The sequence below is a fragment of the Opisthocomus hoazin genome, chromosome Z (assembly GCF_030867145.1).
Source record: "Opisthocomus hoazin isolate bOpiHoa1 chromosome Z, bOpiHoa1.hap1, whole genome shotgun sequence".
Taxonomy (NCBI): Eukaryota; Metazoa; Chordata; class Aves; order Opisthocomiformes; family Opisthocomidae; genus Opisthocomus; species Opisthocomus hoazin.
This window is the reverse complement of record NC_134454.1, coordinates 77,256,296-77,278,596: the sequence shown is the minus strand read 5'-3', so window position 1 is coordinate 77,278,596 and position 22,301 is coordinate 77,256,296. Positions and strand designations below refer to the sequence as shown.

Sequence of the window (22,301 nt, the reverse complement as noted above, 5' to 3'; positions counted from 1 at the left end):
TGTTTTTTTTCGTGGGTTAAGATAAGCATTGTTTCGTTCATACAAAGATACACGTTTAATTCTTGTCTTCAGTCTTTAATTGCTGTGTTGTTGATGTGTGAGGTGATAAATAATGGGCAGTAGCTCGACTTATTGCCAATTAGTTTTTCTTTTTTTGTTCTAATGCCTCGCAGGTTGTGAGCTTTTTGCTCATCGCTTTTCCTTTATCTCCACTGGAATGAAATTGGTTACTTGTAAACATCAGTAATTGCTTAAAAGAAAACAGAAGCCTTGAGATACTGAGACACAGCGTTAACAGGAAATCTCACTGTACCTCAAATGCCAAATTGATTTCTTTTATCTTGTTAAAAGTCTTAAAAGCAGTATCTGAAGGAAAAATACATAATGGCCTCTACTAGGAGGTGAAATGAAGAGCATGTGTGAGCTGTGTGTCTCCCAACCCACACAGAACTCCACCATGTACCTCTTAAGCTCACTAGGTGTGGGCCAGCTGTATTCCTTGGTCTGGGTGGACTGTGTCATGCTCCTTTGGCCTCCCTTACAGACTTTTGGGCTCAGCCTCTTCACTTTCTTACTCTTAGAGATCAAATCTTGCAGCTGAGTTACGAAGAGGCTGCTTATCTATGCTGTATTAACTGTTCAGATTGTTTATATTGACCTTATGGCTACTCTGCATTTAAAGCCTAACTGAAATTATGAAAACAGACACAGGTTTGTAGAAGACAAAATAAGAAACTTACTAAAAAGAAAGACAAATATCTCAGCAGAACAGGAAACTCTTAAATGCATTTCCTTCCATTTTCATTTCCCTCTTGAGTGTTCTTGGAGCGCAACTCACAGCCTGCTGCGAATTCCAGTCATTATTTCAGCAAATATCACACCTTATTCTGTGACCTTTTTCCGTGACCTTTTTCCCCCCCACAAACTTGCAGTGTCAGATGACCATTTCAGTCAGGTCATCTTTCCCCTTCTCTGCTGGTGAAAGACCCTTTCATTTCACAGCTTGCAGTCCCTGTTTGCCAGGAAAGTTTCCAGGCAGCCTCATTGGCTGATAGAAGCACCCTGCTGACTGACTTGCTGTTCAGTTGCATTATTCTGGGGTTCAGCATGAAAAAATGGTTTGCTTGGATAATAATCACTTCTTTATCTACAGAAGCTACCCAATGAATGAGTAATTATTAAGGTTTACTGACAGTCTACCATTAGTCTTTTGTTACCATTACTTGTTCATTCACTCCAACTGCTTCCTGCCCTCCCCATGGTGCTTTTTATGTCCGGTTCAAGTAGAATTCATGGTCTGACACACATACAGTCTCCAATGTCAAACAGACCTCATGCATTTTACGTGGACAGTTGCCCCATCTAGGCACAGTACCTCAAGAATCGAGAGGAGGACAATGGATTAACTCTTCTGGTTGTAAAATGTTCACAGGTTACTTGCATTGCTGCTGCTGTTTCCACCTTTAAAGAAGTTCATGTGTAAGCTCTGTGAGCTGCAAACGTTTTGTCGTCTTCTGTAAATATAATTAATATTGTTAGCCATCAGTCATCTAAAATAGGGAACATGGATGGCCAACTGATGCTGGAAAAGACTATTTCTATTGTAGCAATTAGTGATGTTTAGATCATACCGCTATGAATTACTTTCAAAGCCATTGTCATGCTTTGCTTTTTTGACAACTTAATTAGAGGTCAAGACTTTACTTGTGGTAAAGTTAAAGAACAGCATATTTTAGCATGGCCTTCAGGGTGCTGGCTCAGTGGAGTGCAGTGCAACAGAGGTCAGCTTGCAATGCCACTGGTGCTGTATATGCACCACGGGCAGACTTTGAAAGGTAGAGGAAAGAGCTGGAGACACAGCAGTTGACAGGGGCCTGGGCAGCAGCAGCTTCTGGCAACTGCTGAGCTCAAAATGCCCTGGGAGCTGCTGCCACAGGCTTGTGTCAGCTGTTGCTGATGAGATCGACAACATCCTGCCCCTCTGCAAGGGAGATTTGTACTCCCACCACACAAGTTTGCTGCTGGCAAATACCATCTCTAAATTGGGGATGGAAGGCAGGGAAAGGTGTAGGCTACTTACCCACATATTGACTCCTAGGTTATAATGTTTTCAGATAAGCCATTCTTTTGAGAAAAGCCATCATCTGTTGTTTTAACTTTGAGGGGTGTTTTGTCTAGCGAATGCATTCCCTACAATAGGATTGTTCCTGTTTTTCAGACTCTCTTGGGAAGTCCAGCACATGTGGACTTTCATGGATGACCTTGTGATGCAGTGGTGTTCAGTGTCTTTGCTACACGCCTGTTTGTGACGCCAGTCTTTGAGTATTCTTTTCCTTTTCAGACAGTGAGTTGCTGAGTTTGAAATTATCAGGAATTTCAATTTGCTGCTCGGCTTCCCTGCAGTTCTGATTTCAGTGGAGATAACATAACTCTGTCTCCAGTAGGTTTGCAACAATGCAAGGTCACTGAAATCATCTCCTGTAGGCTGCATGCCAAAGATAAAGGAACAAAGTTGTTGTCCAGTTAATGTTTGCTCAGGTCTTTGCACGTGGAAAACACTAGCTACAAGTGCTAAGCAGAACTGTCACCTCATGTTATTATTTCTCTCATGATATTTACTGGTAATTTCAAAGGCAACTGAGGCTTAATATCCTGGTGATGACAAAAAATGGGTACCTTTTTTAAACACATTTTTTAATTTTGGAACTTCTCTTCTAGAAAGGAGAATGTTTACTTCGTGACAGAGAAAACAATGTAAAATATGTAGTGCAAACTTTAACTACAAAAAATAGGCTTAGATATGAAGGTTTCTCTTTGGACTCATAACAGTCTGTCAATTTGTCAACACACTGTGTGTGATCGCAGCGATGAAGGATTTTTACTGGGCAGTTTCAGCCTGAAGAGCATGGTAACTAATTCATTAGTATCTTGTGACCATACAACTGTCTCCAGGTTTGCAGAGGAAATAACCTGTACGTGAAGGAAGCTTAGAGGAGGCACACGGTCAACAACTGTCAGTACAGTTACTGACAGTGACTGCTGCCGAAGCGTGTGTCTGTGGCTGATGGAGCTGCAGTTTGAAGAGTTCAGCTGATCTTGATAGTCATCATTGAAAGTGTGGTGAGCACTCTGCATTTGGCTGGAGTATCATACCCTTTTTCATCATTAATCATAAACTGATGGTGTAAATCAAATCAATCAATTCTCTCTTGCCCTCTGCCTCACTCCATTAACCTTGACCAGACAGTGCTCAGGAGCGGCTTTCCGTCCCAAGCATGGCTAGCACTTTCCTGCCAACTTCTTCTTCAGGTTCCTAAATGTTTAAATATGACCAACATTTAACTGTTATCAGAGACCTGCTTCTGACTGAGGCCATACAGCACAGTTTCCTGTCTGAAAAATGAAAATCAAGACTAAAGAGCATGCTTGAAAGGGATGTTAAATTTCAGTCAGAAATTTTAGCCCTGCTCTGCTAAGCCACCTGATGCTTGGATTTTGGCTTACCATCCTTTCAGCTGTCACCATGTTGCATTTACTCTTCCTTGCTTCAACATGGCAGGTGACTGTTGCAGTTAGGGCTGATTAGGGGTGATGGATTATCTGATCCCCTGTGTAATTATACTACTCTTAAGAGGAAGAGATTGACTGTTTTTAGGCATGACTGAAAATTTCTTGTTTTATCTGAAAGCTTGCCATTCTGGAGCTTTGATCGGTTTTACTTTGTCTCTTCATATATAATGCCCATTATCTCTACCTAAGCTGAACAGTATATATATGTTTAAAAAAAAATCAAACCAACCCTCCATCCCACCAAAAAAAAAAAATCACGCCTAACCTGAAGTAGTACTGAGTGGAGTACTGATTCTGTTATATGACGCTGAAATGTGTGTTTCATCAGCTGAGTTTTGTGTCTGTCCTCAAACCATTGTCATTGCAGAATGTTAATTGTTTGATGGAAGGCTTTTGATAACTGTCTGGCATGTGGCCTACAGAAGGGAGGCAGGGTGGAGATAAAGAAACCTCACATGTGCAGTCTTTTCCAGGATCAGATTCTTCCAAATTCATTTTACGTGTGTGTTTACCTTTACACTGACCTGCTCAGGTTTTTTTATTGGCATGCTGCATGTATAGCACCATGTGTCGTGTTGTACTGCTCAGCCGGCTTACTTGAATATTTGTAACACTCAAAACAAACAAAAACGCCAAAACTTTATTGCTGATAAAAAAGTAGCTGCTGAGCTGCTCGAGTCTCATGGTTTGCTCTGGTGCTCTACTGAAGAGATTTTTCTGAAGACCCTGCTGCTACCCTGTGTTAACCTGCAGTTTGATGTACCCTGCATGGGTTTGCTGAGAGTGGTGCATGTCTAGGCATCTCTGACATAAGAGGAAACATTCATTTACACTGCCTGAAAGAGTGGTAGTAACAGGACTGAAACTTCGAAGGGCTATTTGGTGGATGGTGCCGAGCTACTTGGATGAAACCTGAAAGTTGAGTCAGTGGATGTAGATAGAAGCAAGGGGCAAGTGCTGAGGAGCCCTGTGATAGAGGGGGCAGGATGTGGCACTGGGGTAGCTGAAGAAGGAAGGGGTCTTGCGGAAACGTGTGGGCAGCCTGGATAAGTGGAATGGGATGGTTCTGGGGTTGTGGTGGAGGAAGCTTCATGCAGTGGGTCTATGAAGTTAAGGTCTCCATTTATGCTGGCCGCCTCAGTCCTTCCAGTAATCTCTGCAGAAGAGAGCATCTCTCGTGTGCATGTTTTCCAGGAGAAACAAATGCTGGTGCTGCATGATAAATGGCAGTTAAAGGTGACTTTTACACTGAACAGTATTAACCATAGCTGGGAATACCTGTGTTTTGCATCATCCCGACAGAAGTTACCTCTGAAGTCTTTGGTGGATACTTGATGATGAGTGTGGCTTGTGGGCTACTATTGCAAGAGGTTCAGAAATTGTATGTAATGCGACAGTCACCGCCTCTGTTCAGAGATCTGTGTTTTCTGACAGGGCAGCAGTGGCTGTGCAATTTTTGATTGCACAAGGCACTGTTAGAGCCCCACTGACTTAAATGCCTCCTACTTGCTTGCCAAGTCCTGGGCACAGTGTCTTTCTGAATGTCTTATATTCTCTTCTAGATTTTTTTTTTCTCCTGAAGAGAATGGGTTGTGGGGCCACAATTCCCTACTGGAATGGATATTTCTGAGAGTCCATTGCATGCCCTTTATTTTATTAGCTGTCCCTTTAACTTCTGGAATGCACTGTATAATGCTGCTGTTTTGAACACAGTGGGGAAGAAAACAACAGTTCAGTCCTATCAGAGGAATACTTGAGCGACAATGGATGCCTGCATTGTTGTTTCTTCTGTGTGGGCAGATGTATCCCTGGTTTTATTCTGAAAATAAGAGGAGGTCTGTAAATAGATTTATGTAACTTGTATTATAGTTAAATATGTATAATTTTGAGAGAGCTTAAATATGAAATTGACATTTCATGTACAATAATGACACTTTTATTGATGTTCTAGAATTGAATCTTTATTGCTTTAACGAAAAGATGCGTAAGTTATATGGACAATACGGCATGATGGCTTTTAAGCATCTTAAGTAGAACACAGCTATTTTAGTTTATAAATGAGCATAACTGCTGCACAATGATGAGAAGAAAGTGCATATCCTTTGGTTTTTCAAGAGCAAAAAGCTGCTGGTACAGTAGTGTTAAAGATGTTATAGCATCAGTAAGGAAATCTCATCAACGACCTGGATGAAGAGTTAGAATGTACCCTCAGCAAGTTTGCTGACGACACCAAACTGGGAGGTGTGGTAGATACACCAGAAGGCTGTGCTGCCATTCAGCGTGACCTGGATAGGCTGGAAAGCTGGGCAGAGAGGAACCTGATGAGGTTCAACAAGGGCAAGTGCAGGGTCCTGCACCTGGGGAGGAACAACCTCATGCACCAGTACAGGCTTGGGGTGGACCTGCTGGAGAGCAGCTCTGCGGAGAGGGACCTGGGTGTCCTGGTGGACGACAGGTTAACCATGAGCCAGCAGTGTGCCCTGGCTGCCAAGAAAGCCAATGGGATCCTGGGGTGCATCAAGAAGAGTGTGGCTAGCAGGAGGAGGGAGGTTCTCCTTCCGCTCTACACTGCCCTGGTGTGGCCTCATCTGGAGTACTGTGTCCAGTTCTGGGCTCCCCAGTTCAAGAAAGATGAAGAGCTACTTGAGAGAGTCCAGCGGAGGGCTACGAGGATGGTGAGGGGACTGGAACATCTCCCCTACGAGGAGAGGTTGAGGGAACTGGGCTTGTTCAGCCTGAAGAAGAGAAGGCTGCGAGGGGACCTTATAAATGCCTACAAATATCTGAAGGGTGGGTGTCAGGAGGATGGGGACAAGCTCTTTTCAGTGGTGCCCAGTGACAGGACAAGGGGCAATGGGCACAAACTGAGGCACAGGAAGTTCCGTCTGAACATGAGGAGGAACTTCTTCCCTCTGAGGGTGATGGAGCACTGGAACAGGCTGCCCAGGGAGGTTGTGGAGTCTCCTTCTCTGGAGATATTCAAGACCCGCCTGGACGGGGTCCTGTGCAGCCTGCTGTAGGTGACCCTGCTTTGGCAGGGGGGTTGGACTAGATGACCCACAGAGGTCCCTTCCAACCCCTACTATTCTGTGATTCTGTGAAATCTGAAAACATGCAATTGGAAGAAGAAATGTAAGTGGATTAGGCATGTGGCAGTCTCTAAAATTGTTCATTCCTTTGACAGCTCTGAGTCACAGTGCTTGGAGATACTAATTAGATACAGAACTGAAAACAGGGGTCTAAAATGACTACCAAATACAGATCTTCCTATCCTAGCCTTCCGCCTCTACCACGTTCCTCTAAGCAGGAAAAAGAATTACCAGCTTTATGTGAAAAAGAAGGGAATATACACTGATAGCCTTTCCTTGACACTGAGATGAATCCAATAGAACTGAGTATTTTGAGGGTTCTCGAGAGACCACATTACTTAGCGTTTTGTCCAAGTTCAGTTCTGTTTAGCTCTTAAGTATGAGGGAATCTGTTTAGCTGCAAAGATAAGTAGGAAGCAATTTTTGAAATGAAGCATTGTTAAATCTTTCTTTAGTTGTGTTTGTGTGTGTGTCTGTTTTCTGTTACAAAAATGGGTATGTTGAAAACTACAGTAAAGATGAATTAAAGTCTCTGTTCTTATAAGAGACTAATCCCATATGTCATAAAATGTTTTACTGTTAGCCTGAGCATGGCATCATTCTGCAACGTTAGAATCACTTTCAGAACACTCCAGGCTTCCCCATTCAAGATCTATATACCTCCTAAGTGCAGCTTCCATGGGAGATAAATACTGTGGGGTAATTCGGGACCCAGCTGTGTTAGTTTGTCTTGGGTCTGGGATGTTAATGGTAGTGTAATTATAGGCAGGGATATAGTTACCACAGCCACTTCTCAAAGGGGAAACTGACTCTTGATATCAATTCTTTCTTAAATTTGGAGGCTGGTGTTAGTGTGCTTGCTTGCTTATACCAGAATGTTGGATACTGGATTATATATCAACAATATTTCAGTTTCATAGCTGAATACTGAAGGAATATTCATGAAACTGCTTCTTGAAGACGTGGCCATTTTTGTACTAAAAAGCTGAATGCTATTCTGAAAGCTGTTTGCCAAGGATTTTCAGCAGGCCTTAATCTTAACATTTTCCTGTAGCTTGTTCTTTTTCATGTTTCAGAAGTAAACTGATTATTTCAGGTCATGAGAAAATCTTAAATTAGGTGTTGTATTTCTTTTTCAAAGTATGGGTTAGTGTGGGGTTAGACATGTGAGTGTGTGGGGGGTGCGTGTAGATTATCATGTTACCTGCTATCTCCTTCTTTCTTTTCCAAGATTCAAAACAAAACAAAAAAAGTGCAGGAGTTAGGTGCTACTAATGCTTTACAGTCATCTTGGTGATTTGTGGGTAAGGGTGATAGATCAAATACCCTATACTTAAATATATGACCGAATCACAAAAACCACAGGAACAAGATAAACTCCAAAACAAAAGGCATAATATGATGTCAAAAAACTCATGTTAACTTTAAATGATTTCATTTTCAAGATACATGTTTTTTTAACATCTGCTTTTAATAATAGGCTCCCTTTAAAGCATGAAATTCCCCAGATGAAGAATATGCAGTGAGTTTCGTTATAGGTGGAGCCTGCTGCTTGGCTGGCCACTCATTGTCACGGAGTCTAAATATTACCAGGGGAAACAGTTTTTTTGCTGATGTAATTAATGCTCTAGAGTGTACCGAGGTTTATTCCAGTGCAGTAAGAATAAAGAATATAACCTGTTTGATGTGCATTTACCCACCAGTCGTACCGCTGCCATAACAGACTGCAGTTGCTCTTTGTCTTCCGCATGCCACTGCCTTGCACAGAGCTGCCTTTCGTACTCCTGGTTCCAGGTGGTGTTCTTTCAACTCCTGTCTGCTCTCCTGCTCAGACTGCATTCTCCTTAATGTTGTTGTGATTTGGGTTTTAAACAGCTGGTAACGTGCAACACTTTACTCCTGTTCTGGTTTTCAGGGTGTGCACAGCCTTTGGAGTTAGTTCATGTCAGTGTGCACCCTGTACGCTTTTCCTCACAAGCCCTGACAGAGAAGCATCAAATTTTTTGTTCAGCTAGGGGCAAAAAAGTCTGCTAAGCATCAGGACAAAGTGTTTTTTTGAGTATTTCTCAAGGAGTGTATTACTATGAATTTAGTCATTGCGACAGTTGTGTAGAAGTTGATTGCTAATGAGTAGGCAGTCATGCTGGAGATGAGGGAGCCATAGTCCACTGAATCTAACTCTGCTGAGTATAGCAAGGTGCTAACGCTGAACCAACTGCAGCTTTCCATTGCACCAGCGTGCTCCTCCTGAAGACTGAACCCTGTTGTCGGTCCAGAGTAGAAGGCACACATGCAACTGTCATTCCTTTTCCAGACCTTGTTTTGCTGTGATCACATGGAGTACAGAAGGTTAACTGACCTCTGTTTTCTGAGTGTCTTGCTAGATCCAGCTTGGAGGTCTGGTAGAGGAAATAGGCCAAGTCCTGGGAGTTCAGAGCGGGTGGAGGAGTCATTACTTTAGGAAGTTGTGTCCTTTCACTGATTCAGCTGATGAGAAGGAGCAAAAAGACTTGGTGGATTAAGTTTGGAAAGATTTAAATGTAGAGTGGTCATCTTTTCTTTCAACAGTGCTAGGAATGTGCCACCTGAGTAGTTGATTGTTTTAAAGACAAATGTGGGGGATAAAAGCTCAGTAAAACTAGTTGCAGTCTGCAAAGGTCAGTCTCTTAACCTGTTACTCTCTGCAAAGTGTGAGCTGGGAAAAGCCTTAAAAATGTAAAGTTTTGGCTGGCCTGTGTTGTTAGGGTGGGGTGTAAACCAGCTGAGGCACCTCATTGCTTAGCTGCATGATGTATGTGATGGAGGTCCCATGGGGCCAGTGCAGCTACAGAACAGAAACCAGGACTAGACAGATGAAGGAGAACATTTTTAAATGTAGTAAGAACAAAAGGTTTTCTTTCTGCACTACTCTTCTACAGAGTTTGTGTTAGAGATCATCTCCAGCTAGCGCCTGGCTTGAGCCACTGAGTCCTTGGGAACCTGTGCCGCACAGCTTGCAAATTACTTCTGTGCAGCTTTCTCTGTGATGTTGCTTTGGTTTGGGCTTTTGTTTCAGCTTTCAATGGTGATAAATGTGTGCAGAATCATTCAAGACAGCCTGGACATGGTGCTGGTACTAATATTTTGCCCTTATTTTTCATTTACTCCAGACCAATGAGTGGAATAAGAATGATGATCGGCTGCTGCAGGCGGTGGAGAACGGTGATCCTGAGAAAGTGGCTTCCTTGCTGGGTAAAAAGGGAGCCAGTGCTACCAAACAAGATAGTGAGGGCAAAACTGCGTAAGTACAACTTGAACTTGTCAGTTAAGTGCATGAGAGGGGAAAAAAATCAGCATTGGATGTGTATGCCACCTTCAGGAATTAAGAACCAGAGACCATCCTGAAAATGAGGTTTTCTTTTTCATCTGAAGCACAATACATTCTGGAAAACTCCTTTCTGGTATTCTGTGTTTGCAGTGCTACATTTAAAATTCCATTTCAGAATCACAAAGCCATTGAGGTAACTGAGGTAACTCGAAGCTGGATTGCTGGATAGATTGGGGTCATTTTGGGACAGGGTATTTTGGGGCTCAGGAACTTCATGGTACACTGCAGTCTGCACAGTGCAAAGGGCATTAATCTTTGGGACTATTTTTTCCCATGGATATTAGTTTAATGACACAGAAATGAAGATATATTTTTCTTTCTAATGAGTTAGTTTGAGCTGAAACTACGGTGATTGCGTTTTAAAACCTTGCAGATGCTAATGATTCGTGCAACTGTTCCTTGTTTAAATTGATGTTTGACAATGAAACTTTTGTGTGAACAAGATGTCTTGTGCAGTCTCAGTAAATTTTACAGATAGCATTTTCTTCTTCTATTCTTCCTCTCGTTCTCCTGTGAACATTCTGAATTGTGGAAGGTAAAAGATTCTAGTAAGAAAATTACAGCCAAGTGATTGCTATCCCTAGACTTTCTTATGGCCTACAAAGATGATTAAAAGGATAAATGGGAAAAAGGCATCCTGTGACAGAACCAAAGGCTTCATAAAATTCTGGATAGATAGGAAGAAGGGAAAACAATTTCTAGTCTTGGGAGAGATAGCGCAAGGCAATATATACCAAATAATAAGTTCTAATGAATTACCTCTGGGTTACATTTACTGAGTCACGCTCTGCTTCTTGTTTGGTTGTTTGTTTCCTACATCTGCTCTATTTCTGTTCTGCATCTGAGGAAACTGAATGATGGCTATGACTCATAATGGCCTGCAGCTTCTTACTGCAGAAGTCCAAGTCCTCTAAGTACTTCAAGTGGGCTTTCTTCACATTTTAATATGTTTTTAATTTTAAAAAGTTGCATATGCATATTTTTCTTTTGAACATAATCAAAATGTGACTTCATTGAATCTTCTGAATTACAGCTATGCCTAGCATCTCATGTTTTTATAGTCAACATAACTTCAGAACTAGATTCTTCAGCTGCATTGTATCCAATGTTACACCTATTTTGCAAGTTTCATATATAGTTTGATACTATGAATTTTTGTAGGGAACCAGCTAATACTGAAATTATCAATGAGTACCCAAAAGCCTCTTAACTCAGAAATAAGATTGTTGTAACTGTAGGGATCTGGTGCAGAGATTTTCAGCTTTACAGGGAAACACTACAAAATTCCCCTCTTTTCCTCTTTATTTGCAACTACAAAGAATGTGATGACCATGTATTTATATTAATGATGCAGTTACTAATAATGCAGATACAAGTACTTCCTTTAATTGCTTGGAACAAATGTGAATTAATGCTATGAAGAACTCTGCTTTTGCTTGTTTCGTATGCTCACTTAATTGTCATTTACTTTCATAGATACTTCTGTGTAGCGGTTTAAAAGAAAGCTTGCAAGAGAACAAGGAATAATAGTATTGCTGTGATGCAGAAAATACAGTGTGTCAACTCTCATTCTGTTCCCAGTGCATTGGGAAACTTAGCGGACCTGCTCAGGTTATTTCTTTCTCAGTTTTGAAAGATGGAGACTGACAGGTGCAGAAACAGTGACACTGATCTGGAGAGATGTAACTACCAAAGAGTATCATGACCCAGAAAAGTTGTCCAGTATGGCTTATTAATAACGGGCACTGTTTTGATTACATTTTTGCCTCTTCATAGTCTTTTTTTAGTGTGTGCAAAATGAAGTACGGCCATTATTTCTGCATAGGTAGGCTTGTTTCTTCTATGTTTGCAGTGTGATGACAGGGCTTCATTTCTGCACAGTAATCCTGGGTGCCCAACATAGCTGTTTCGCCCTACCTCAGAAGCTCTGCTTAGAGGCACAGACCCTACTGCAGTCCTGCACGGAGGTCTGTTAGCGTCCTGCAGAAGCGTCGCTACCTCATCTGTAACATGGGAGGCTCTCATGCTGGGAAAGTGCAATCTGGTGAGGTCTTCTTGGGACAGCTGGCCACCATTGTGCTCAGATTTGAGTGGCTGCATTTTAGGAAGTAGTCTGCAGTGCCATGTGAGAAGGGAGCTCTTTGGATGCATGGTTTATTGATCCCTGTGAGTATGTATTGATGCATTTGTTTACATAATTAGGCTGAATATGACTAACTAGAACATGATGGATTTAATTATGTAACAACATGCACAATATGATTAATGACTTTGGAATGTGCTTGAAAGTAAAAAAGAAGAAACAATTACAAGTTGCAGTACAGGTTTGTGAGGTCTGTCATTGTCTCTTCCCTTAAGCTGTGACATGTTTCTTTTAAGATCTTTTCTTTTTCATTTTTTTGTTAATAACCCTACAAATAAAATTCTCTGTACTGCCTGGATCTTCATTTGAAGTACAGTAATATAGTGCATTATTTTGAAAAGAAGGTGGAGAGGATTCTAATTTTTCATGCTTAAAGGGGTACTTTGAAGTTTTTGTTTTATAATCAAATGGCTTTTTAATATAAAATACTTGAACTGAGAGGAACAGAGACCAGGACACAGGATTTTCTGTGTTTGTCCTGTTGAGTAGTGTATCCATCATTCCACTGAGACCTGCTACAATGTGCTCCAGCTCTGGCTTGGTTTTCGACATAACCACCTAAATTCCACCTGTGTCCTCTTTTTGCGTATGTGCTACTGATCCTTTTCTTCGTGGCTTGCTCACATGCAACAAAATTAATGAGGTCTAGGTACCAGTAAATTTCTTAGAGGTAATATTTACAGATTTTCATTGGGAGTTTTTACTCTCCAGCAGTACATATGTAAAAAATTATAAAAAAAAATATCATCAGAGTAACGAAATTAGTTTCTTAAGGCTTGCCTGACTTTCCACACCACCACCCTGTCTCCGACTCAGTCTTTTCTATAAACAATAAATCAATTTTAAGGCCATGGAGCAAATCCACCTTCGGCGTAAGTTGACACAACCCCATTGTTGCTCCCACTTACACAGCACAGACTATCCCTAGGCGCACTTGTAATAGAACCTATCTGGAAATCTGACTCTGCCATTGTAGTCTTATTCTGCCAGAGAGCTGGGGTTTTTTTGTCCAGCTTCCTTAAACAACAAACCAGTGCTTTCCAGTTTGGAATCTGATCATTTAAATACCACTTAAACTGACAGCAACAGTTTTCAAAGAGAGCCTTTTGAGAAGGGGATAGGATTCATTCATGTGCTGCACTTTCCACAAGAGCAAGTGTTGAAATGGGCTGTTATTTAAGAAGTGGCTGCTATTATGGGGCCGGGGGGGGGGGAGGGGTGGGGGGTGGGGGTGGGGAGGATTGGAAAAGATTCACAATGTATAAATGGCAGCACTTTCTTGTCCTAAAGTTATTTTGTCTGTGTGCCAGTCCATCAGTGCCACATTTGCATGTTTCTGCAAGGTACTGAACTAGAAGTAAATGCTTATGGCTATTAAATGAAACAATAGGTCTCTGTAAATTTTTTTAACTGCAATTGAATCAGCTGTTGTTTAAGAAAATGAGTCTGACAATGGTACAAAGCAGCTTTAGAAGCCTCCACAAATGCACTTTTTAAGGACTCTTTCACAAAACTGTTGTCAGTAGCAGCTAGTAGAAATTATATCTTTTCATTTGAACCAGAATATTCATGCCTCGGAGGCTGAACTGAAAATAAATTTTGGAGAATATTCCAATCCCAAATCCTTTATTTTAATCATGGACACAGTACTCATTTTTCTTGTCTTTCTCTCAGATCTTATTGTATAAGGACGTGGCATGAAGGATGTCACAATTCAAAAAGTAAATTGGGATTTAATTAGCTTTGAGAGAGAGTCTTCCATTGTATGTAATAATATTTGTCTTAAAGGAAGCTATTGGAAGAATACAGGCTTACTACAGTCGTTATACTGTTCTAGTTGAGAAAGAAAACCGTAGAAAATGGTTTAGACATCTGATCTTCAAAATTGAGGAAGTGACGTGAGCCCAGTGCCAATGAAATGGAAGAGTAGTGTTATCCTCCCTTTCTTGATTACAAATTGCTATAAATCCTGTAGGAGACCTTTGCAATTCAGGCAGTCTCTGCTTTATTTTCTTGTGCCTGTGTTGGGGGTCCTCAGTCTAACACCATGATCTAGAAGATGTTTCTTTTGTACAGACTTTGTGTCATCTCTTAAAATTGCCTAAGCACTTAAGTAGGAGAGCATACTAGCATACTGGTTTTCGAAAATTGTAGCAGGGTAGGAGCTGCAAGAAAGATATAGTGCCTGAGAATTGTCACCTCTCCAGGAATGGAGTTCACTGGTGTTCCAGTAACCTGATATGATCCCTGACAGAAAATATTTTTTCACTTTTATCATGATATTTAATTTCTGACGGTCCAGGTGGTCACAATAACATCTAGATTTAAGAGCATGGACAAAATAAAGACCACCGCCGTGACCTCCACCTTTGTGTTATCTCTAGCCAACAGATGGCTGAAAACTGGTTCTTATTCCAAAATTTCTTGTAAAGTTTATTTCCATGGGAGATTTGGGTGTAAAAGCTTTTGTCTCTCCAAAACCTTCTTGAAACGCTTTTCAGGTTCAAATCCTGATTGTTCCTTTTTGCTTCCCGTCTTGCCCACAGCATTGTTATGAATAGAACTCAATTAAGATGTTGACATTAAGTTTCCTGAAAAATTGCTTTCTACTTTAGACTAATGCTTAGAAATGTTAATGAAACATCTAGGCACGGTTGGGTGAAACTGTTCTCTGCCAGGATACTAAACTGGGCTAATTAACTTTCTATTATGTTCAGTACGAGCCAATTGTCAATGTATAGTGAGAGGAAATGCTCTTATCTCTGTCCACGAGGAGCAATACTTAACTTTGATTTTATAATTTGGCAATACATGAAAAAAAAATCCACATTTCGTACAAACATTACTGTACTGACAATTGTGCAGTTTTTTTAATGAGATCCATGGAGTGGAATTCATGATAATGGTTTGTTCCTGACTGAAACTGTGTAGACCATTTCTGATGATTTTGAGTGTGTTACACCTCACTTAGACTGGGAGATGTCATGATCCAATTTTCAGTTCTTAGCTATACTTTTGACAGGACTTGAAATCAACAGCATTCGGGTTCTATCATACGCATTTTGAAGCAATTTTTATAAGCCATTTTAGTATTTTTATAGCTTTGTGTTATTAATAAAAGTGAGGAAGCCATCTTCTGAAGACAGAAATTAATGCTTTTTAGTTGGATTTCAGTTATGAAGATCCTAAACTTCACTTCTGAAAAACTGACACTTTTTACTTTCTCTCTTTAGTGATTTCCTGTATTGTAAACCAAACAAATTCTACTTATTTAAGGAACAAACTCCCAGTTTCATATAAAGTAAATTCTTCGAGCACTGAGAAGCATCCCAGTGGGTTTTGCATCTTACATGCACAGGACTTCCTGCAGATGATAGCTACAGTTCAAAGGGGAAACAATCAGTCTGTAATTTCTTCTAGGAGCCAGCTTGTGTCGTCTGCTTTATACTTGCTTTTTCACACAGGCTGATAGGATGGCTATTCTTAATAAACTGATAGATTTCATTATCTATTAGTATGGCTATCATCTCAGAAGTAAGCAAGTCATCTTCTGTGTTTGGATAGCCTGTGAGCCATGGGTAGGATTGGCCAAACCTGTAATGCAGCATCAGGTACCCTCCGGAATTCCCTGTAAAGCTGCTCCATTTGCGGAGTTGCCAAATACCCAGATTTTACCAGACATGGCCAGGTTTCAAGAAGTTTGTCAGTTGCTTGGATCAAAGCATAGCCTAGATGGTTGGAAGTTTTGCTGGAAACAGCTGCAGCTTGGCTTACGTGGAGGCAGAACCCAGCTCCCTGCTTCTGCGTGAGGAATGCTGCGGCTGCCCCTCGCACGCATCTCAGCTGGGCTGGCAGGGGAGCATGGGCGCGAAGCGTGCTGCTCAGGGCTCCGGCCAGAACCAGGCCCTCCAAGGCTGGAGGGAACAGGGCTAAGGCTGCAGTTGTTTTTCAGATTTGTATCTATGTAATGGGCTGCAGTTGTTTTACATGTTTTTCAGAGACTTGTGCAATCAAATGAGCTGTATGTGTAGACTTTAATTACTTAACTGGCTGCTACTGGCTTAAAATGTCCTCTAATCTAGGAAGAGAAAGGGAACAGACAGCCAAAACAGAGCAATGTGCAAATGCTGTATTTATTTCCTTTTTTTAACTTCAAAATGAGATCTCGGGTAACAGATTGTGCTGGTGGCTGCTTATTTATTTGGCTTATATATCACTCTGCATTTTCTGCTACCTGCTTTACAGGTGCTGCGTTCTGTGTTAAGAAGGTACTGACTGGAAAATGTAGGAAATCTCTGAAGTTGCCTTTTCCTGCACACATCTGTGTTCCAGTCCCTACTCCTCTTCAGAAATGTGGAATCTTAAAAGCTTTAGTAGTATAGTTATTCTGAAATGCAAAATAAAAATATATTGCCATAATCATGTAAAGAGTTTATAAAAACAAATGTTAAGATGTCATCTTAACCGGTGATCTCTGAAGAATGTGTTACTAGTAGATTAATTACCATAAGTATATGTTACTGCATTTGGTTTGTAATTAATTCCCCTGTGAAGCAAGTGACGTTCACTTTATACAGTTTAATAAAAAAAAATTCCAAATAGTTCTGTTGCTTCAAATCTGAAGAGATCTGAAGTACTGTAAGCGTAAAAGGCACAGAAGCTTCAAACACGGCACATAACCCTGCACTATCCTTTGTCAACGTCCCTCATGTCGCATGAGGATATCCATACTCTTTCGTTCTTGGAGCACTATATGCAGTTCTTAAGCCTTGCTGGATTTTCATGCAACAAAAATATTTTCTTTAGATTAACTTTTACTCAGTGGTTCTCAGCCTTTCCAGCATTCTACTGGCTTCTTGTTATGCTAACATGATTTGGGATTTCCTTGTTCTTATTTCATGACTTTCCATGTGCTAAGGTGGTTATTAGCATTTGCTGGCCCATAGGCAGCAATACCAAGTGGGTAGTGTTGCAGGATGAAGGTCAAGGGAGACTCTAGTCATCATTGCACTTGTTGCTGGGCTTGATTTTAACTTTGGAGTCTATGCTGGCCTTGCAAGAAAGTGCAGCACATAGCTAGCTGGTTTTACCTAATACAGGAAGAAAGTTATATTGATCTGTGCACATCCATGGCATCCTCTGGGATTTTGCCTGATGCTAAAAAGATATTTTGCCAGAAGGCATATGTATTGAGAAGCTAACTGTATGTTCCTTTGGGCTTGAGATGTGGGATGTGTTTTTAAAGAAACTATCAGAAGGAATCTTCCCTAGCTAGACTGCTTTTATTTCTAGGCTCTTTAAGCTTTTTGAGACTTCATTGTTTGTTGTACTTTGTCCATTTTCCCACTGTACAACACAAAAAATAAAAGTACTATTTCAAAACTTCAGACTTTCTGTCAACACCTAGGAGTGCCCTGAAGCTCGCCCTTGGCAGGATCTCTGTTGCAATTCGCTGGCGTTAGTTATTGAGAGACTTTAAAAATGGACACTCTGCAGGAAACTTCATATGATAAATCTGAATTGTGAGCAGTTATGTTTACAATTGATGGTACATGTAAGAAAAGTATATACGCTTCAGATTTGAAGTGGGAGTTTGTGGTACAATGTGGTAATAGAGTTTGCCAAATAAAACTATGTATGGAAATGGAACTACTGGAACACAACATGAGAATGAAAAATACAAAGCTTCTGGGGATCCCAGAAATCTCTCTGAAGAGCAGCTGGGTGGATATTTTTGCTGAGTTTGAAGGCTAAAATCAGGAGTCTGTAACTTGCCAGCTCCTACATTGCATGTTGCAATTGCTTCTTTTCTATTAAGAAAACAGCCGTTCAGCAGACTTGGCTTTTATTAACATCCTATACCTCGAGGTGTATATGATTGAAACAAGACTTTTCATGCTATGAGGCAAAGCTAGAAACTTTGTATGAAAACTGCATTGGGTTTTTTGTTTTGTTTTTTTGTTTTGGTTTTTTGGGGTTTGTTTGGTTGTTTGGGTTTGTTTTTTAAAGTTGTTCCAGAATATATGCTAATGCAGAAGTGGCATGTAGAGTTTTTGCCAGAGGGTTTTGTGTGTACTGGGGGAGAGCAGATGCCATCTCATGTTTAGATTAGAAGATAGGAGAAAACAGGCTCTGTGCATCACTTCACTTTGTGGGGGCTGGTGCTAAGGCAGAGGGACGGGAAAAATCTCCCACAGCTCCTAGTAAATCCATACCTCCCCATGTCAACTTCTTAAAATCTTAACCTGCCTGTACTGTAGAAGATGGTAGTAGCAACTCATTGATTGAATGTCTTAAAACTCAGAATACTTAATTTTCTCATTTTGTAATGGTGTCAACTCTGGCTTAAAAACAAAATGTATTTCCTGTAACTGTTTTTCCTAAGCTGATTTTTGTACTCATGTGGCTGCATGCATGTGTGTGACAGTATCACGACATGGACTGCCAGTACTTAATGAAAAGCCACATTTATTACATTTACTCTTAGGAGGAGACAAAATGGGTGCAGGACAAAGCTATGGCTTTCACTTGTTTAGAAAATAATAAACTAAAGAACTAGTAAGTACTGGTGGTGGTACCTGTAGATGTCTGATTTTCCTTTAAGGCAGTCTGATTTGCCAAACTTCTGTAAGGTTCCTCCATAATTAAATGACTGGCAGTTCCTGAGACGTGTATCTTCTCAAATGAGTGACTGTCTTTTCATAATGCAGTCAGGGAAAGATGAAGATTCTGTGGCTTTCACAGGGAAACATACATGGTTTAATCTTAGTTTTTAAGTTTAAAGTGAAATTCTACACCTTGTTCCTTCTTTTGCACTGACAGGGTGCATGTGTCTGTGACTGTGTGATGAAAGTGGAAGGCAGCTTTGGTTTTCAACTTGGTTTGTTCCCTACATCATCTCACCAGCCATACAGCTACCTATCTACATGTACTGGTGCAAGGAAGAAGCAGAACCAGGCAGGTGCTGCTCAGAAACCTTGCTGGAACAGACAGTTACCACTTTGCTGAGAGCCCTGTCTGGGTTGACAGCTAAAGGCAGAAAACACCTCCAGTTTCAGGACATTCTGGGGCTTCCCCAGTCTTTAAATCTGAAGGTGATAATTTTTCTATGAAATAGATTCAGAATGTGTATAAAATCTGTTTTGTTTAAAAGGCTCACTTTCATCATTGTTTTTATGCTGATAAATCTCAAACCATTCACAGGAAAGTAATCTGTATTCTTCTCTAATTACTGGTCATTGCGCTATATGCGAGAGGAGACCACACTGGACTTCCTCCTGAGTGACCACAGGAACTTCCTTCATGCACAGCATGTGCTGCTGTAGTGGTACTCACAGTTCTTATCAAAAGCCAGATATCATCTAATGTATTTATTTTTGGTGTTGTTATTGAAGTGGGAATTGAGGTTTTGAGGAATGATAAACACTGTAAGCTAGGTGCTGCCTCTAAAATGTTGAAGAGCTCAAGTTAGTGGAGAAAATCAGCCAGGTTATCAGTGGGTCTCTTTCTGACTGCGAGAGCTAGCGAATTGCTTCCCTGTCTGATCTGGAAGCAGTGAAGCTTGGCTATCTTCCATTTCTGTATTTTTTTTTAGTCAGCATTACAAAGACTCCAAGCAGCTCTGTATCTTTATTTTATCAATCTTGTTTGTTTGTGTGAAGGTATTTGTTGGTCAGGAAACTATAAATCATCAAACTGTTGGCAGACAAGTCAGACTTTTTAAAAGTCAACAAAGAGTTGACATACATTAGAAAATTAAGAAGAATGATTTGCCTTGGGGAGGGATGTTTTTACTCAAAATAAACCTTGACAATGAGTGTATGTGAGTTCATAGTGTATTTCAAACATTCTTGCACTTAAAATATTTTCAGAGCACTCAGATTAAAATGACAGAGAACAATAGTATTATAGGCTTGCATATGAGCTTGACTTTGTTCCATGTTTCTCATAATAGAAAATAGCAAATACAATATTCAGTTAGCATCCATAATTCTACGATGTTCTTTATTTGCTTTGGATTTTGGTAAGTAATGTGTCACACTGCTTTCAGGCCCTGGAGAAAATCTGTGTTACAGAGAATGCTAATTCTGCCCTGAAAAAGACTCTGGAGTGTGACCTTGCCAAACAGAGATGGAGCACCCTGGTTTGGTGTAATTTTTCTGCTCTTTTTTTTTTTTATCCCTGTTTTTCTTTTCACAGATGAAAATTTCCTAGTTAGAAGGTTACTGTCTTAAATTAAGACTTCATATTTATTTTTTCTTATTTTATCATGTTCCATTCTACTTCTGTGGCATTTTCCCTAAATATATGGACCACCCAGTTGTTTTAAGCCAGCTGTCAAAATAATGTTCAGTAAGAGGATTGTGCTCAGTTTTGCAGGATGTAGCTGTGCAAACGGTCAAGCAGAGAACCTGGATATGGCAGACCCATGTCTTATTGCTAACATCTTAGCAAGCTCAGTTATCTCCTTTTTTACAAGTCTAACCTCTAAACGTCTATTAATTCTGTTGTTCTACCTGCGGTGAAATGATTTGCAAAAAGTATTTTATATGAGCTAAGTAGTAAAAATGCCAGACTGTCTGGCATTTAAATAATTTGTGGAAACGCTCATTCTCGGCCTTTTACCAAAGACCAGTTTATCTGAACTCTTGTGCTCTGTTTGTCAGACACTGATTGAAGAGGTCTCCATTCCCTTGCTAGCTTGACTTTGTAATCAAAGCGTGGAAAAGGTCCTTTGCTCTGAATGAGGGATGGGCTTGTTTAGGACAGTTTTAAATGCTTTACCAGTTGACATCTCCTATCTGTAAGAAATCTGCTGTTTAAAACTAGTTTAGGGACGTCATACATAGCTGTCCGCTCTGTTCAGTCACCAAGCATTCATAAAAAGCATGTCTTTACCAGTACATTTGAAAATGTTACTAGAGTAACATTTCTGGTGAGGAAATTTGAGGTCCTGACAGGACTTCAAGGTGATAGTCCTCTAGCTGTTCTCCAGCTGACCCAAACTCTGATGAAATTTTGCTGTCTGTTCACTCTTACTCTCAAGGCCTGTTTATTACAGCCAGGCTTTGTGTTCCTCACGGAACATAATTTTTTACTTTACCTTGTTAAGGACTGAGTAGTTATGAGACCTGTACATTCCCAGCAGAAGAAAAATCAGTGTCAAACAACTGATCTGTATCAGCTGTGGCAGAGGCGGGTCTCAACTGCTGACTTGCTTCATTTCTGGATCCAGTGAGAAAACCACTGGGAAGGGTAGCTGCTCCTCTGCTTCACTGAAAGATCTGGAAATAATAATGAAAGACCATCCCACCCCTCAGGAAAAAACAGAAATTTTTTACAGCAATAAAAGAAATCTATCTCAAATCAGCTCAGGCTGGGGTATCGAGATGTGGCTCTAAGGGGTAGTAACAGGCTTATCTTTTGTGAAGGGAAAATGAACTACTTCGTAATGAGATTTTAGACTGAATAAGAATCTAACCCTCAGTGTGGCCCTTGCTCCAAATCAAGCCTTACATGTTTGTTTTTGTTTGTCTAAGTCATTGCACAACCAGGAAGTGGGAGGAAAAGTTGTTTGCTTTCATATTGAGGGAAGTTTGTTCATGAAAGATGCAAGTAAAATGCACCACTGCTTAAGGCTTCCAGATGGTGAGAACTCTATAGTGTTTGGAAACCTGCAGCTTTTGCCTCAGATATTATAGGAAAGTTTATGTGGCTTGTAAAGAATTATTCTGTACTGAAATTAATGTCTGCAGGCTTCTTTGTTTCAAGAGCCTCCCTTGCCACACAGGAGCCCTTAGTATCTACTACTAAAGTGTTTGGGTGGAGGTTATTTTTGTTCTTTTTTTTTAAAGTAGGAAAAAGAGCGGGGGCTATTAACTTTAAAATCAGTTAGAATTACCCCTCAAGGGGAAGTTTTTGTCCGGCGCTCTGTAAATACTCTGACTTAAATATGACTCTTAACGGGTTCATCCCATTCTGGAGTCCTTCTCCTCTCTCACTTGAGCAGGCCTGGTTTCCTGGTAAGGCAGTTCAGTTGACTAAATGACCGGCTAACTAATCATGCCCCCCATTCCCTTCCCAACTGCTTTTAGATTATTAAGAAAAATCATCTCATTATAGGGTTGTGTGA

The 22,301-nt window shown here is 40.6% G+C and overlaps 1 protein-coding gene across 5 annotated transcripts in view; it reads left to right on the top strand.

Annotated features, from left to right (window-relative positions):
- RAI14 (retinoic acid induced 14) overlaps positions 1 to 22,301 on the top strand; it is a 92,310-nt gene that overhangs the window by 45,289 nt on the left and 24,720 nt on the right. For all 5 annotated transcript variants that reach the window (XM_075411199.1, XM_075411198.1, XM_075411197.1 and 2 more), the window contains exon 3: positions 9,809 to 9,939. In XM_075411199.1, the coding sequence (XP_075267314.1) occupies positions 9,809 to 9,939 (131 nt within the window). The remainder of the gene's footprint in view (positions 1 to 9,808; positions 9,940 to 22,301) is intronic.